Source organism: Megascapheus bottae, unplaced genomic scaffold, assembly GCF_031878675.1.
Source record: "Megascapheus bottae isolate mThoBot1 unplaced genomic scaffold, mThoBot2.hap1 HAP1_SCAFFOLD_77, whole genome shotgun sequence".
NCBI lineage: Eukaryota > Metazoa > Chordata > Mammalia > Rodentia > Geomyidae > Megascapheus > Megascapheus bottae.
Genome location: NW_028327771.1, coordinates 399714 through 416677, shown reverse-complemented (window position 1 = coordinate 416677; position 16964 = coordinate 399714). Strand labels below are relative to the sequence as shown.

The window sequence follows — 16964 nt, the reverse complement described above, 5'->3', positions numbered from 1 at the left end:
AAATTCAAAGTGAATAAATAATTTCAATTTCTAGGCACATAGTTGCTACAATGTTTAGTTTTCATAAACTAGGAGAAAACAGCAAGTGCGCATAGAGTGTGGCGGCCATTCAATTATGACTTACCTCTGTAACCATCCAAGGGCTTACCAGCTGGCAGTGCAAAGTAATAGTGAGTATCTCTCCCACGGTACAGGGTATGTTTGGAGGCATTTCCTAGCCGGTAACTAAATTCATAGTGAAAGTCCTATCATTTGATCCATAGGAGCAAAATAAAAAAAATAGAGTAGTTGAACACATTATGATTGTCATCATCACTACATATTCACCTGCAACCTTCCTTTCACTGAGGACATAGTTTGCAACCAAGAACAAGGTGAATATTGGTGACACACTGGGAATGAGAAAGGAGATGCGGAGGCCCAGGGTTTAAAAGCAAAACTTATTGGAACGAGGCCCTAAGACTTGAGTGAGGGTCTGACCCCTCCTACAAATCAGGGCAAGCCTTAGAAGGAACAACACGGGCAGAAACAGGAGCTGTCCACCTATCCTCAGGGAGAAAAGGAAAATGGTACCAGGATTTCAATATGGCAGCTCCCCTTTGGCCTGTCACGACTGCAGGAGGGAGCACTGGGCACACCCTCTCCTCAAATCTTCCCCCCGTCCCCCCAAATTCCAATGACCTTCTTCAGTGCCCAACTTAGGAGAGAGGTCAAGTTCAGGTCAGAGACATGCTCTGGGATAAAGCTGAGCCTCCTCATCATGCCCCCAAAGCCTGTGTGTGAACTGACCAAATGCCCCAGGGGAACCCCAGGGAACAGATCTTCCTTTCCTCTGAATGGGGGGCTCTCTGTACCCCACCCTAAGGTGAGAAAGGCCATATTCATACCCTACCTACTTTCTACATCTGACTGCAAGCCCACAGCCTTCACGGATGGGAAGGCCAAAGCCCTCTATGCCCACTGCTTGCTGTGTAGAGCTGACTGCAACTTCTGATCATCTGCTATCAGATGTTGAGCAATTTCAGGACAAACAAGGGCTGTCACGTACCGGCTTCCCTGACAGGCAGAAAACACTGAAGATGGTCTGAGCCTCAAGGCCATGGTGGGGCTGCACCTGGCAGGCCATGTCTTGTGGAGTTGGGTTGACGGAGAAGTAAAGCTGAGCTCTGCCTCGTAAGCCATGCTTTGAAGCTATGAAAGACAAGATGGAGATTTCAGCGAGGATGGAGGACTAGAGTGGCAGAGGATTAAATTTGATGATATGAATGTATTCCTGCTGACTCAGAGGGATACCCACACTGGTTTGGTATCCTGTGGTGTGAGTATATGTTAGAGATTTGCTGAGTCCTGGAGAACAGAAGCACTATGTGAGAAAAACACATTTTCTAGACCCTAGGAAATAAAGGTAGACAAGGCAGATGAATTTCCTACTCAGCAGTCAGACAAAAATCCCTCTAACAGAGACCAAATCTCTGGGAAGAAGACCCGGAGGATGCATCATCAACAGCACACCCAACTGTGTTGAGATGTTGGGGCTTGAACTCTGGACTTGGGCACTGTCCCTGAGCTCTTCAGCTCAAGACTAGCTCTCTACTACTTTGAGCCACAGTACCACTTTCGGTTTTCTGGTGATTAATTGGAGATAAGCGTCTCACAGATCTCAGATCTCGGCTTCCTGAGTAGCTAGGGTTACAGGTGTTCGCAGTGGTGCCCAGTTGTACATTAGTTGCATTATCATCACATTTTCTGTGTTACCCTATAGTAACATTGATGGAAACAGTCATCTCAGTTATTGTTGTGAGTAGCAATATGCAATTCCACTGGGCAGATGCACCCCAATCTGCATGATTATTCCTCCCCTCATAATTACTGTTTTCTACTTCCTGCTATTGCTAGCCACTATGCTGATGATGATTCCCATGCATAAACTGTTTTGAAATGTTAGTGTATTTTTCTTGAGATGAGCTACAGGATGGAGATTTACGTGTCACCTCGCTTAGTGCCAGGGTCTGACCAGACACTGTGGATGGGCCAAGTCATCCATTCTCAGATCAAGCACAGAGATCAGATCCCATCACAATAAAACAGATCCTGTCACAAGACAATGGCCAGGAAAGTCTCTTCCGAAGCAGATACAATTTAAGTGGTCAGTCCTGGAGTTCAGTGGTCAGGAAGGGACATAGAGATGTGAATGGGCATTTGGCCAAGATGACCACAGGGGAAGAAAGAACCCCAGGGTTACAGGGTGGTCTTTGTGACAGGAAGATCAAGGCTTCTGGGGACACAGCAATAGAAAGTTGGGTGGTGGGACATGTGGAGCTCAAGCTACCCTCTCTCAGGTAGCCAGGCTGAACTGGACCTGGGGCTATGGACAGGCTCTTCAGAGATGTCAGTTCCAATAAAGAACATGGCTCTTGCAAAGGAATGGCCTTCAGTTTGTTATGTGGACAGATTTCAGAGGCACTGGCTCTTTTTTTGCCAGTCGGGCTAGAACTCAGGGCCCGGGCACTATCCTTGGGCTTTCTCAAGGCTAGCAGTCTACCACTCGAGCCACAGCACCACTTGAGGCTTTTTTTTTCTGTGTATGTGATACCGTGGAATCAAACCCAGGGCTTCATTCATGCTAGGAGAGCACTCTACCACTAGGCCATGCTCCTTGCCCCAGCACTGGCTCTTTTTACTTAATTCCTAATCATGCATCTTGACTCCATAAAATCAAACACAGTAATATAACCATGGCCGGCTGATGCCCTCAAATTGAAGGCAACAGAGAGTGAAGGTAAGCAGGAGAAACGGGGAAGAGTCAGGGACCACAAAATTGCTGGAATGAGAAGTGATGATCACTTCCTCGAAAAACATAGGGGTATGACCAAACACTTACGATCCCCAACACCAAACCCAAATGGCCAAGTAACATACCCACTGATGCTTGCAGAATGTACATCTCTCCACTGCGCAGTGAGTATGGCTTTATTATCACAGATGACCCTGTGATACCTATAAAAGAGGGGATGGCCATTTAAAAATAATGGACTATGGACGTTGTGGTATAGGGTAGAAGGGCAGGCAGAATATGAAGATGCAAGGTAAAACATCCCAAATTCTATGTTCTATGTCTTGGCCCTCTGCTGAATTGTTGGTGTCTGTTGATTTCTGATATTTGCTGAAAAGCTGAAATCTCATCTCTCCATGCCCCCCTACCTCTCCCGCCCAGCTCAACAGAAGCAACATTTGAGAGTGGACCAGACTCAGAAATGACACAGATTTGCCCCCAAAAGAGACCGCTGCATGATTTTATTTATTGATTGATTGATTTGCCAGTCCTGATGCTTGAACTCAGGACCTGAGCACTGTCCTTGATCTTTCCTCAAGGCTAATGCTTTATCACTTGAGCCACAGCACCACTTCCGACTTTTATTTTCTATGTATGTGGTACCAAGGAATTGAACCTGGGTCTTCATGCATGCTAGGCAAGCACTCTACCACTAGGCCAAACTCCTAGCCCATGATCTTATTTTGTCTGCCTATAGTAGACCCCATGTTTAGTTTTGCTGTTCATCAATTTAACTATAAAGTATGATCCAGATATGCTGAAACAATTTGCAAACATTTTTGGAATGCTGGTTATTATAAAATGCTAAATCTGACCATAGTTGCTTCCTCTAAGAGCAAGATTACCTCTCAGGAAAGGATGGTCCTGTTCTGCTTTTCTTGAAATTGGGAGGCTTCCAAAATGCGAGAGCCAACATACATAGGGATAACTTTTAAACATTATCACTTTAAAACAGTGCCTACCAAAATATCTCGAGGACTGGGGAGGAAATCACCTCGTTATGAAATCCCGAACAGTGGTGAGCTAACCACAGCAACTCAACTGAGAGGATGCGATCTGCAGCCCTGCTTGAGAACACTGGTTAGAAACTCAAGCTTCAGAGCAGGTGTCACTCATGTGAGTGGTTCATCTGCGCAATGAGAGGCCATCTAGATGAGGGACCCTGAATGGGCTGGCTTCTAGGCAGGCATGCTGGCCAAGAGATCGGGTCTCTTGGGACATCAAAAATGAGTAAAACAGTTGTCCCCAGAGGGAAAAATGCAAGAAGAGATACGATGGCTCCAACTATCTATGTGCTGCTGAAATGGAAGTTTCTGAAGGAAAGGAGGATCAACATCCAGGCTCCTTTGGAACAGCTGTGAACTGCAGGATACCTAGTGCAAGCTCCTACCTGATGCTGTGTAGCCTTGGAAGGCAGCTGGGCTGATCTGGGCCTTGCGCCAGTCAGTCATGAGAACTGGCTCTGCTCTCTCTGGGGAGAGGAAGGGACCCAGCAGATTGTCCCCATCATAGGGGCTCTCCTCCATGTGGGCACCTGGTCCTGATGCAGCAGAGCTGGTATTATTCCCTGAGAAGATAAACCAAGTCACAATCTTCCTGAAGCATGAATGAGTTTCTTTTTTTTTTTTGCCAGTCCTGGGGCTTTAACTCAGGGACTGGGCACTGGCCTTGAGCTTTCTCAAGGCTAGTGTTCTACCACTTGAGCCAAGCATCATTTCCAGCTTTTTCTGTAATGTGGATGGTGATCACAATTGCTGGATACTTCATAGCTCAAATAATGACTTTATCAACTCAACAGAGTCAATACATTATCATATAATTTGTCAGCCAATTCCGTGTTCCTTTCTTCTGTTGATTAGTTGATAAATACTTTTTATGGCTTAACATTGGGTCTAGGGACTGGAGACATTGTGAATCCGATCAACTCAATCCTTGCAGCCTATAATGTCACAGGGAGGGAGTTCAACAAACAAACAAGGGAACAAGCAAAGTCAGGTAATGGTAAATAATGGGGGGGAATAAAACAGAGAAAGCCCCGATAGTAGGGATGAGCAGCAAAGCCCTGCCTACGAAGAAGCTTCAGGACAGAGATGAGAATGAGCTCTGGAAAGATCTGGAGAAAGAAATTTCCGGGTTGAATAACAACAACCAAAACCCCACAGAATCATTTGGTATGGGGAGGGATCGTGAAGCCTTTATCCTGCTTATGGTGGGAAGCTGCTGCTAGAGGGAAGACTGGGAGAGGGGACAGTTTCATTTGTGACAGGAAAGTACTCATGTGGCTGTAGGGGAGTGATTACAGGCAACCTGAGTAAATAGGGAGATGGGGGCTACCATGTAGACCAGGGAAGAGTGAATGCTTGATGGTGCTAGGGTAAGAAGAACAATGTAAGCTAGAGGTATGGTTCAAGTGGTAGAGGATGAGCCTTGAGTGAAAAACGACATTCAAGAAAGGCCCTGAACTCAAGTCCCAGCACTTACACATATTCACACAAAAAAGAAGACCAATTTAAGAGTTTGAATAATGGTCATTGAAACAAGATATAATACTAAGATAAGCCCCTGTTTGGGGACTAGAATAACTCTCTCATGGTATCAATACATCCCTCTTCATCTGTTCAGTAGTATTAAGGAAACACCTTGAATGTAAACATAAATAAACTATAAAACTTCTAACATATTCTGTATGTTATGAGCTTCAATTGAAATCCCAAACCAAACAGAAACCCAAATGGATATTGGAAATGTAAACTGCCAGCACCATAGCCACAGTCTCTATCCTGGTTGAGCCCACTGAAATCATACCTATGAGCAAGTTCGGATCCACCTGCAGGCTTATTCACCCAGTCCTCAGAAAGCCCACTAAGGCCAGGCCCAGCTCGCCCTCACTCCTGCTTCTGCCTCCTGACCATTCTCAGGCATCCCTTCCAGACCCTATCTGGAGGGCCACAATCTGGAAGGATAATAGACTCTGCTTTTCTGAGTTTCTCCTCTGCCTCATCACACAGGAAGGGGCACTGGGAGGGCTGAAGAAGCCATAAAGTTAGAGGCAGTTGAATAGAATCATCAAAAACCAAACAAAAAATGCAGTCTAGCCAGGTGGCTCATGCTGAGCCTCTCAGGAGGCTGAGATCTGAGGATCATGGTTCAAAGCCTGAGCATGAAAGTCTGTAAGATGCTTATCTCCAATTAACCACCATAAAACCAGCAGTGGTCCTGTGGCTCAAAATGGTAGAGTGATAGCCTTGAGCTGATGAGCTCAGGGACAGCACCTAGGTACAGAGTTCAAGCCCCCCACAACTGACAAGAAAGAGAGAGAGAGAGGGGGGGGGAGAGAGAGAGAGAGAGAGAGAGAGAGAGAGAGAGAGAGAGAGAGAGAGAGAGAGAGAGAGAGAGAGAGAGAGAAAGAAAGAAAGAAAGAAAAAATACTGCAATGAATCAGAAGAGTGACACATTCACCCACTGGTCTATTTACCCCACACAAATCAGTTGCTCAGTGGACAAATAAATAATCTACTAAATCATCTACTCTGCCCATCTACCTCCTCACTAGACAGACAGAGCCATCGTTCACTCATTGCCCATCTATCCTCTACACATCAATCACTCCTGTTTACTTGATGAACCAACTAATCATCCCCTGATCCTCTATTCCTCTAACAATGGACTCGCTATATGCTGATATACTGGACATTGAGGCCATTCTGGAAACACCGGTGTGTAAGCTAGCCATAGGAGCTTTCCTTAAAGGGACAGGTGAACAGGATTAGACTGGATGCCACCTGCTTCAAACAGGTAGAAGTAAGAACAGTGGCACAAGTAGATAGACTGTCCAATAGGGTTTGGGAAGCCTACGTCCATCTCATATGGACATAATTCAGAGATTCAGAAGGGAGAGTCTGACCAGCCTGTCACCCTTAAACTCTAGTGAGCCCCAGTGGCTTTGGTAGGAGGGAGAAGCATGGTGATGTGGGGATAGATGAGACAGTGGGCTCCTGGCTGAGAAGGCAATAACAGGGGCAAGTTACCTGGCTGTCTCCCCCTGGAGGGCACTGCTTCTTGGATGTCACTGTAATAAGCTTCAAAATCTGTATGAGAAAACAGAATAATAATGTTTCCTTAAAAAAAATCTTCACCTCTGTGTCTCATGCTCTTGTTTGGCTATTTTTTGGTGCTGTTCCTGGGGCTTGAACTCAGGGCCTGGGCACTGTCCCTTAGCTTTTGTGCTCAAGACTCATGCTCTAATGTTGGAGCTACAGCTTCACTTCTGTCTTCTTAGTGTTTAATTGGAGGAAGGAGTCCCATGGACTTTCTTGCCTGGGCTGGTTTTGAATGTTGATGTTCAGATCTCTGGGTCTCCTTAGTTACCCATCAGCGTTACCCATCTTGCTTGGTGTTTTCGCTCAAGGCTGGTGCTTTACCAATTGAGTTACACTCCTTACTTCCAGAATTTTTGTCAGTCATGGGACTTGAACTCTGATCCTAGGTGTTGTCCCTGAGCTTTTCAGATCAAGGATACCCTCCTACCCCTTGAGCCACAGTGCCACTTCCAGTTTTCCGTGGTGAATTGGAGATAAGAGTCTCACAGACTTTTTAGTGCCCAGGCTGGCTTTGAACCTTGATCTACAGATCTCAACCTCCTGAGTAGCTAGGATAACATGTGTGAGCTACCGCAAATTGGCTTACTTCCAGATTTTTTTGCAGATTAATTGGAGATAACAAACAATTCCAGACTTCTGCCCAGACTGGCTTTAAATTGAGATCCTTGGATCTCTGCCTCCTGAGTAGTTAGGATGACAGGTGTGAGCTGCCTACCAGTGCCAGGCTCGACCATATTTCATTTTAAATCACAATTAGCAAATGTAAAGTATGAAACCAGGTTTCTCTAATGTGGATGAGAGTTCAAATCTGACCCACCAGACTTTCTCCTTCTGAGGCCTCCCTGGTGATGAGCTATGAGGACAGTGTGTATGGGTGGTGACACTTACCATCCAGGGCAGGGGAGGAGCTGGGTGGGGACCAGCTTTCCTCAGCCAGGGACCCTGACTCTGGACTCTGCAGCCCATCCTCAGGAGACTCCCTTGGGGCCATGGTATCACCAGAAGCAGGAATATACTGGCCATCTCTTGTGGGCTCCACAGACATGCTGTCCACAATGGAAACAATTGATGGAACCAGGGTGGAGAGTGAAGGCCCTCGCGAGGACAGTGTGGGTCTTCCATCACCATCTGTCACGTGTGGCTCTGCTGTTAGTAAATTGGACTCTGATGACTTCAAAACACCCTCAAGGGCTGAGGCTCCTAGCAGCCCCACAGTGCTGCAAAAGCGAACTTAGACAAAGACAGCGCAGTGTTAAAATTCTGGATCAATCACCTATTTTCAAAAGTAGACAGATGGAAAGAGCACATTGGCTTGAAACAAACCAGATGAGATTTAGGCCATAAAGGGGTGTGATCGCCACCGGGTGGTATGGAGGTCAATACCAAACACCACACGAATGTGTGGGGACAGGAAATCTCAGCTCTTCCCTCTGGAATTCGCTTTCCCAGGCTCCATACATACACCAGTGAGGCCTTGGAGGGTCTCTGTACCCAAGCATGGGTGACTCTGGTATATTCTAGAAACAATTTGGAGCAATAATACATTTCTCCAGGTTTTACTCTTCTATCTGATGGTAGAAATCTACTACAATACTTCTAAAAAGTTATTGTTAGAATTTATGACAAAGGATCTATAGCAAATCAACAACAAAAGCTGTGAGCACCTAAAGGATTGCTAGTACTATGGCCTTGCTGAAACTTAATCAGAGGATGTGTTTCCTCTACAAGATTCTCCAGCCCATACAGCTTTGGATCTGATCTGGGAAATGTTAATCTAGTTACAAGAATTTGGGGATGTGTCTCCTGAATAAAGGATGCAATTGCCTTGGCATCTGTGTCTCCTAGCTACTGAAGCCAGCTGCCCTCAAAGATCTACTCGGGGTGGGGGGGGGGCTGGGAGTTTGGCCTAGTGGTAGAGTGCTTGCCTAGCATGCATGAAGATCCAGGTTTGATTCCACATACTTAGAAAAAGCCAGAAGTGGTGCTGAGGCTCAAGCGGTAGAGCTCTAGCTTTGAGAAAAATCCAAGACAGTGCTCAGGCCCTGAACTTAAGGCCAGACTGGCAAAAAAAAAGCAGAGATTTGCAATAGAGCAAAACCTAGATACATAAGGCCATATAGTATGACGCTAAATAAAAGGACCTCTAGGATATAGAAACGAAAACCATATAATGAATGATTGTTGTCCTTAATGTACTATGTTATCTCTCATCTCTTTTGCTATCCCTTGATTATCTCATATTGTTAAAGTATCTCACTTTGTTATCTGATATATTGGATATATTTGTATTTGGTTATTTGAAATTGGATAGGGAAGGGGGAAAACAAGATGAGGGGTGGGGGTAGGGGGAGAGAAATGGGGACCAAGACATGAGAAAGGGTATCAATGTACGTGAATTAATGTGCCTTCTATCTGGCAAATATAATGTAACCCTTCTATTAATTACAATAAAAATATTTAAAAAAAATTTACTCGGGATCTTCCTGCAGCCCCACTGAATGGGTTGAAAAGACATGGCAGGTAACCAGCAGGGCTGGCATGTGCTGTGGTGAAGGAGATCACTGCCTGGCATAGAGACAAAACCACTCTGTTCACCAACCACCAGAGCCACTTCCCTGAGCACAGTCTCCACCAGGGGGTGAGGGCGCAGGGAGCAGGAGTCCATCTCCTTCCTGGTTTACCCCTAAGTGCTCACAGCAACTAGAAGCACTGAAACAGTCATTCTCTTTAGCTGCAATACTACCTTGTGATGCTGTAGGAGAAAGGAACAAAAATGGGGACAAGAACAAGGTCCCCAAATGCCTAGTCTAGGCAAATATGAGATCCATAGACCCCAAGGTCATTCTGGCCCAGGGTGGCAGGTCTCAGCAGACCAGGATACCAAGGAGAGAATAAATAATCCTGCCCCTACAAGAAAACAATATGATATCCATACATATAACACACATATGAATTTCACTCATCCATCAGAAAGAATAATTTTATGTCATTTTTAAGAACCTGGGAAAACCTAAGTGAAGTAAATCAGGCTCAGAGCATATGTTTTATCTCTTATATGGAAATTATATCTGAATCATAAATATACATGAAAACATATATGGAGTGACATGCCTATATGAACAAATAAATTGACTCTAGTAAAATGAATACCAGAAAGCTGAACCATGTGTAGTCTGAAGTGGAAAAGAACGGGTGTGGGGTAGACAATGGAGAAAGAAAGGGTGGGAAAGCATAATAGTCAATGACCCTGTGTGAAAATTGAATCAGATAACTTGAGGAGATTGGTGGGTTGGGAGAAATGGGTGAGGAAGAAGGAAGGGGAGATATTGATCAAGATGTATTATAGTCATAAAAAGACAGGTTGCATTAAACCTTCTTGTACAACTACTTAAAGATAATATTTTTTTTGTCAGTCATGGGGCTTGAACTCTGGGTCTGGGCACTATCCCTGAGCTCTTCAGGTCAAGGCTAGCACTCTACTCCTTGAGTCACAGTGCCACTTCCAGTTTTCTGGTGGGTAATTGGAGACAAGAGTCTCACAGACTTTTGTGCCTAGGCTGGCTTTGAACCTCAATCCTCAGATCTCAGACTCCTGAGTAGCTTTTACTTAAAGATAATGTTAAAATAAATAAATAAATAAAACAATCCTGGCAACAGCCCTTCCTGCTCATTCCAGTTCTGAACTGGATACCATTGTATCAGCAGTGTCCTACCCATGAGATGGGCTATGCTTATCAGACATTGCACTTGTTACCAGCTTGCAGCAAAGCTCTCTTGTTCTTTTGTTGTGTCTACGAATGCCCAGACCCATTCCAATGCCATTTTGCTGGACAACGTGGACTGACTGTATTCCTCCCAGGTGGTCACCCTCATTTGAGTTTGAATCCACATTTTGTTCCCTCCCTTAGTGTGTCTCAAGTTGCCTTGGAGATTAACCAGTGAGAATCCCATGTTTCACCCCAGCACGTAGAACCTTGGAGTCACCAGCTGCAGGCAGTTTCCTGCAATGAAGAACACAGGTAGGCCATCACCTGGATAGCCACTCCAAAGGATGGAGACCTTGGGGGTCTGTCCAGAAGACAGATTCCATTCTCCCTACTTGATTCTAATGACACAGATCACTTCCAGGATTCTCTCAAAGCACCATTTCTTCCCATCTGCAAGCAAGCATGCAAGCAAGCCTGCACCCCCACCAGCAGATGTCCTTGATCAGTTCAGTTCTCACACTGTCTACCTGCAGGCAGACACAGGTTGAGGATTTGCCCCCATTTCAGATGCCCCCGAATGGTTTTGCTGGGGTTCCCACAATGCTCTCCTCAGGGGAGCATCTTAATTTGCTAGAGCAGTTCCGGGAACTTGATGAAATAATTATGTTTACTCATCTGTTACAAAGGGTATCCCAAGGATACAGATGGCAGATGCATAGGGTGAGGAGTGAGGGAAGGACAAGGAGCTGCCAGGCCTTCTCTGAGGCTCCATCTTCCAGGAACCTCCATGTGTTCACCTACTGGAACAGTCTAGAAACCCAGTTTGGGGGGGATTTTATGGTGGCCTCCTTACTTAGGAATAATTGATTAAATCATTAATCAGCCTTCCTCTCCATTAGGAGGTTGGGGGTGGGGCTGAAAGACCACTCTCTAATTCCAACTCCATCTTTGTCATTCAGCTCATTTGCAAACAGGAAGAGATAACTTTTCTATCAAAACCGGTACTTGAACTCAGGAATTGCTCTCTTCTTTGTTTTTTTCACTGGTGCTCTGACTTGAGCCACACATCTACTTCAGGCTTTTTGGTGGATAAGTGGAGAAAGGAGTCTTGTATTTGCCTACCCCAGATAAGTTTGAACCATACTCCTCAGATCTTGGTTTCCTGAGCAACTAGGATTACAGGTATGAGCCACCAGCCCTAAGAGATTACTTTTGAAGATGCAAAGATTTAAACATTGCATGCCAGGAAAGGACAAAAGACATACTTCATAGTTTTGCAGACATGGCCCTCACCACACTGAGTTACATCACATACTGTGGTCTTTTCCAAAAGCCTAGCATGGCTTTAGACCATCAGGCCCTCCTCCCTGAGGAGGCTCCCTCCCTCTTGCTCACCCTCACCTGGGCCAGCAGAAGGGCAGAACGGAGAGGTGCTGAGGATTCTCAGGGCTAATGGGACAGGTCAGACAAGTCCAGACCTTAGCAATCTCAGAATAACCCCAAGTCTGTTCCTCTATCCACAAAACAAGAAAAGGCATCATTTTTACCTTCCATCCTACTCTTTTCTGTTGCATTGACTAAGAAGAGATCCCAGGAGTAAGAGAGATCGTGGATATCTTCGCAGTGTTCACACACAGCTTGGAGAAGAAGTTCTTCGTTCCAGTTGACATGAACATCTTTAAAGTTTACCCAGAAGAGATGGATGAATCTGAAGCACACAGAAACAGTCTGATGGCTTCAGAAAACAGAGGCTTCTTTGGCCATACTTTATTCAGGCTGTTCAAGCCCGAATCGCCCATGTTGGCTTGATGTGGGGAGGGAGGAATGGGGGCTGTTATGGCCTCTGTGATGAGCCATGACATCCCATGGGACACAACACAGAAGGTGCACACGAGCACATGACCCAGTTCAGAAATACCATCTAACTTCCTTCCGGTCACAAGGCAATGGGCCCTGTTCACCCTGGCCCTGAGCTTTCTATACATAGAGGAGTCCACCTCTGAGCTGTCCCCTCCCCTGCTCATCTTCTCATCACCTCATCTCTGCATTGCAACCCTCACCTCGACCCTTCCAAGCCAACAACCTTTGCTACTGTCATCTTCCTTAGCTTTGCTTCCTCCCTGGATTGGGGCACAGTGGGCTGCCCCTAAGTATCCACAACCCACATAAACCAAAGACCTGGGGGCAGGAGAGGTCCGGGAAAGTGAGGGATGGAAAAGACAGCTACAGAACAACTACTGTATTCACGAGCACCTATTTTAGAAACACAGAAATACTAATTCTTTGCTTAAAGCTTTCTATTCCCTCATAAGCTATAGTATTAATAGTAAGGGGGGAAATGAAGGAGGAAAAGAACGAAGGAGACAAGAAAAGATAAAAAAGAAAGAAGAAAAACAGCAGCTCTCTCCTCCTGACCTTGCCTTTTGACCTTGTCTATTTGCCCAAAATAATGAGTGTGCTCTGGAAACTGAGCAAGGCTACCTAAAAGAAAGACATGCTTATTCATACAAACACTTGGGGAAATGACTCCTCTTGGCACAAATTGTGTTGAAAGGTTTCCCCTTATCTCAAGGGTGGACTCCCATCTTGAAGGGAGCATATGGCATATTCCTTCTTTTCTTTGAAGGTTTGCCGACAGATTGTGACTAACGGTTGTAGTGAGCAGGCCAGTCTTAAAATCTCAGAGCCCAATTGATAAAAGTATAACAGCAAGCACGATTAAATGTGCCAGCTGTGAGAACAAAGGGGAACACTTGTTCCAGAGCAAATTTGAGCAGATCCATTCTGTCGGCAGTCATGTCCATAGCTGTGTCTGGATTGTGTGCTAGCTATCTTTCCTTCAATCAATAAACTTTCTTGGACTCTACTTCAATGTGTCTTTTTTGTTTTTCAATGGTGGGGCTTGAACTCTGGGCCTGAGCTCTTCAGCTTAAGGATAGCACTCAACCACTTGATGTTTTCTTTTTTTTTAACATCAAGAATTAGGTTCCAACTTACTGCATTGCTAGTGGGAATATAAACTAATACAACCACTCTGGAAAGCAGTCTGGAGGTTTCTCAATAAACTAAACATAGACCTTCCCTCCAACCCAGTCATAACACTCCTAGGCATGTACTCTGAGCATCATAACCCAGGATATGATAAGGACACCTGCACAGCCGTGCTCATCTCTGCACTATTCACAACAGCCAAGCGGTGGAAACAATGCAGATACCCCACTACAGATGAATGGATCCAAAATGTGGTACCTATATACAATGGAATTCTACAAGCACGCTGCCCACCTCCGTGTGCTTGTGTGTGGACATGCATGCCATCGTCTCCCTGGCTCATGACTTCACTTGCTGCAATTTCAGTTATGCCTGGTCAACCAAGTCTAAAATAGTTAGGTGGAGCATTCGTAAGTTTTAAATGGTGCCATTCCTGGGGCACCCGTGGCTCACACCTGTCAACCCAGCTGTAGAGAAGGCTGAGGTCTGAGGATCACAGTCAGCTTGGACAGGAAAGGGCATGACTCATCTCAACAATTATGCACTGAAGAAGCCAGAAACGGCACTGTGGCTCAAGTGGTAGAGCACTCACCTTGAGCAAAGAAGCTTAGGGACAGCACCCAGGTTCTGATTTTAAGTCCCAGGACCAACTGGCACACATGCACACACACCAAATTGTGTCATTCTGAGTAGTGTGGTAACAATTCTGTGCCACCCCTAAAGAATGGTGGGCCCTGGTCTGTATCTCTTGCACAGTTGCTTAGTGACTCAACCCCCTTAACAGAGGAAACCAGAAGCCCCTGCAGTCTCATCTTCCCTGGCTTTCCTGGCTCAGTCCTGGTACTGTGTTGAGTTCCTAGGGCTACACCAGGCTTGTGGGTGCTATGCTGGCCGTGGTGCTGGGGACTTGTGGGATTTGTCACAGCATTTCTTTGTCCCTGGATGGTTTCAGGTCACACCTGCTCCACTCTGGTGTCCTGTTAGCCCTGCAAAGTTAAAAGGATCCCAAGCCTCTGAGGCCTCCATTGTTGGACTGTAGCTCTAAAATAGTCTCCTCTCTTGGGGACAGGTGCTCCTGCAGAAGCAGTCCTCCTGAGGCCCCATACACTCAGAGCTCCTCTTGGCGGGGAAGCTGCCCAAGGCTCAGCCTAGAACAGAGCCCAGACTCCATCCTCCCTTTTCATTAGCAGTCAGGCTGCGGAGACCTGACATGGAAATGTTCTTGGTGGACATCATCGCTTTAGTGCTCAGTGCCTGGACCAGAGCAGGGGTACCTGAAGGCAGGGTCGGCACGGGTAGACAGGAACACCTGGGCCTCTGAAGAGTTCCGGTCACCACTGGAGACGGTCAGAGTCACGAGGAACTGATCACAGCATCCATTGAGCCACCTGGCCTGGAAGGAAACAGTGGGAGCTCTGGCATCCAGTTGGTGGGGTGTGGCGTTGTCAAAGCAGGGCCATCCAGGTGAGTTGGCGACGGTGCACACCCAGAGATACCTGTCAGAGAGGCCATTGAAGGGGAGCAGGGGTCAGGCACCACTGTATGAAATGGGGATATGTGGGTGTGGAAGAGATGATGCCCCCATATTTTGTAATATCAGCAAGCAAGGTAGGGATAGATGGATCTCAGGCTGGCTCCCTCACCTGGCTTCCGGGACTCCACCTTGTGGGGAGAGAGAACTGCTCCTCTCCCTCACTGCATGTGGTGACCCTGCCTGCTCACACCTCTGCCACGTTAGAAAACACAATATCTCTCACTCTCTTCTCTCTCTCTCACCTCACTGCTGGAGGTCAGCCCAATGAAGGAAGGCTCTGGCCTGTTTTAGAAGACTCCATCCTCTCTCTGCCTTGGAGAACAGGCCATGGAGAGGATAGAGGAACGGATGTTTCTGAGCAGAAGCCATCATAGACATGAGCCAAAGTGCTGAAGCTCAGACAAGGCAAGGCAGGGGAGGGGAGATGTGTAGAGCTGGGACTAAGGGAAGCCTGAAGAGATGGTAGAAAAAGAGACAGACAGAAAGATAGGCAGACAGACAGGCAGAGACATAGAGAGGGACAGAGAGAATACAGAGAGAGACAGAGAACCAGAGAGCAAGAGAGAGTGAGAGTGTCAGAACACAGAAGAGACATATATAGAGGGAGACAGAGAGACACAAAGACACACAGAACAAGATGCAGAACACAGAGACACAGAGAGAGGCACAGAGAAACAGAGAGACACAGAGAGATGCAGAGATACAGAGAGAGATAGAGACACATAGAGGGACACAGACAGAGACCTAGTAAGACACAGAACACAAAGAAGGGCACAGACAGACAGAGGATGAGAGCGACAGTGGGGGGAAGAGAGAGAGAGAAAGAGAGAGAGAGAGAGAGAGAGAGAGAGAGAGAGAGAGAGAGAGAGAGGCTGTCAGAACACAGAAGAGAGAGAGGAAGACAAAGTAAGAGAGACACACAGAGACAGAGAGAGAGTAAAAGAGACACATAGAGTGAAACAAGGACAGAGAGACAGAGAGACACAGAGAGAGACAGAATCCAAGATGATGCTGAGGGTCTCCCCTGAGCTAGTGAAATCACCAAGGCAATCCCTAGTCAGAGCTGGGAAAATTGGATATGAAGAATCGAGTTGTGGGGCAGAGATGTTTGGAGACACAGGAAAGGGTCCAGAGAGAGGCACAGTGCAGAGCCACAGTGATCTGGCTGAGGCTGTGAGTGAAGTCCCCTGAGCTGACTTGTGAGTCTCCTGAGGTAGAGAAGGGGCTGTGGGACACTGGCAAGGATCCCAGTCAGAAAACTGAGCAAATCCTGGGGATGGGAAGAGGCCTTGCCCAGGGCCAAGTCTCCAGCAGTGAGAAAGGAGTCCTGGGTCTTATGCCTACCACAAACCAAGCAGGCATCTCAGGCAGAGAACACGTAACCTACGTCCCTAAGCCAGTATTACCCTACCCCTTGAGTCACAGAGCCACTTCCAGTTTTCTAGTGGTTAACTGGAGATAAGAGACTCGTGTTCTTTAATGCCTGGACTGGTTTTGAACTGCTATCCTCAGAACTCAGCCTCCTGAGTAGCTAGGATTACAGATGTAAGACACTGCACCCGGCTTGAGAGTCACACTTCTATGGCCTCACCTGAGAATGGCGTGTGGGTAGTCGGGGTCATAGGACCGGGATCCACTGAGGACAATTGGGACTGTGGTGACCCTGGGGACAAAGAGGTGTGTACCCGCTGAGATCACGCTGACAGGTGCCCTAGATCGCACCTCCACAGCCACGCAGTAGTTGCTGTATACCACACTTCCCTTGATCTGCACCTGTGAAGCCATAGATGTGGAGTGAC

At 46.5% G+C, this 16964-nt stretch overlaps 1 protein-coding gene across 1 annotated transcript in view; it reads right to left on the bottom strand.

The window, feature by feature from the left end:
- The window catches only part of LOC150039226 (polycystin-1-like protein 1), an 88127-nt gene that overhangs the window by 55883 nt on the left and 15280 nt on the right, over window positions 1-16964 (bottom strand). Inside the window, exons 8-16 of the mRNA XM_090327942.1 lie at window positions 16757-16938; window positions 14906-15127; window positions 12188-12348; window positions 7822-8163; window positions 6862-6921; window positions 4224-4400; window positions 2920-2997; window positions 1049-1191; window positions 125-245 (exon numbers count right to left, since the gene is read on the bottom strand). Coding sequence (XP_090184068.1) covers window positions 125-245; window positions 1049-1191; window positions 2920-2997; window positions 4224-4400; window positions 6862-6921; window positions 7822-8163; window positions 12188-12348; window positions 14906-15127; window positions 16757-16938 — 1486 coding nt within the window. The remainder of the gene's footprint in view (window positions 1-124; window positions 246-1048; window positions 1192-2919; window positions 2998-4223; window positions 4401-6861; window positions 6922-7821; window positions 8164-12187; window positions 12349-14905; window positions 15128-16756; window positions 16939-16964) is intronic.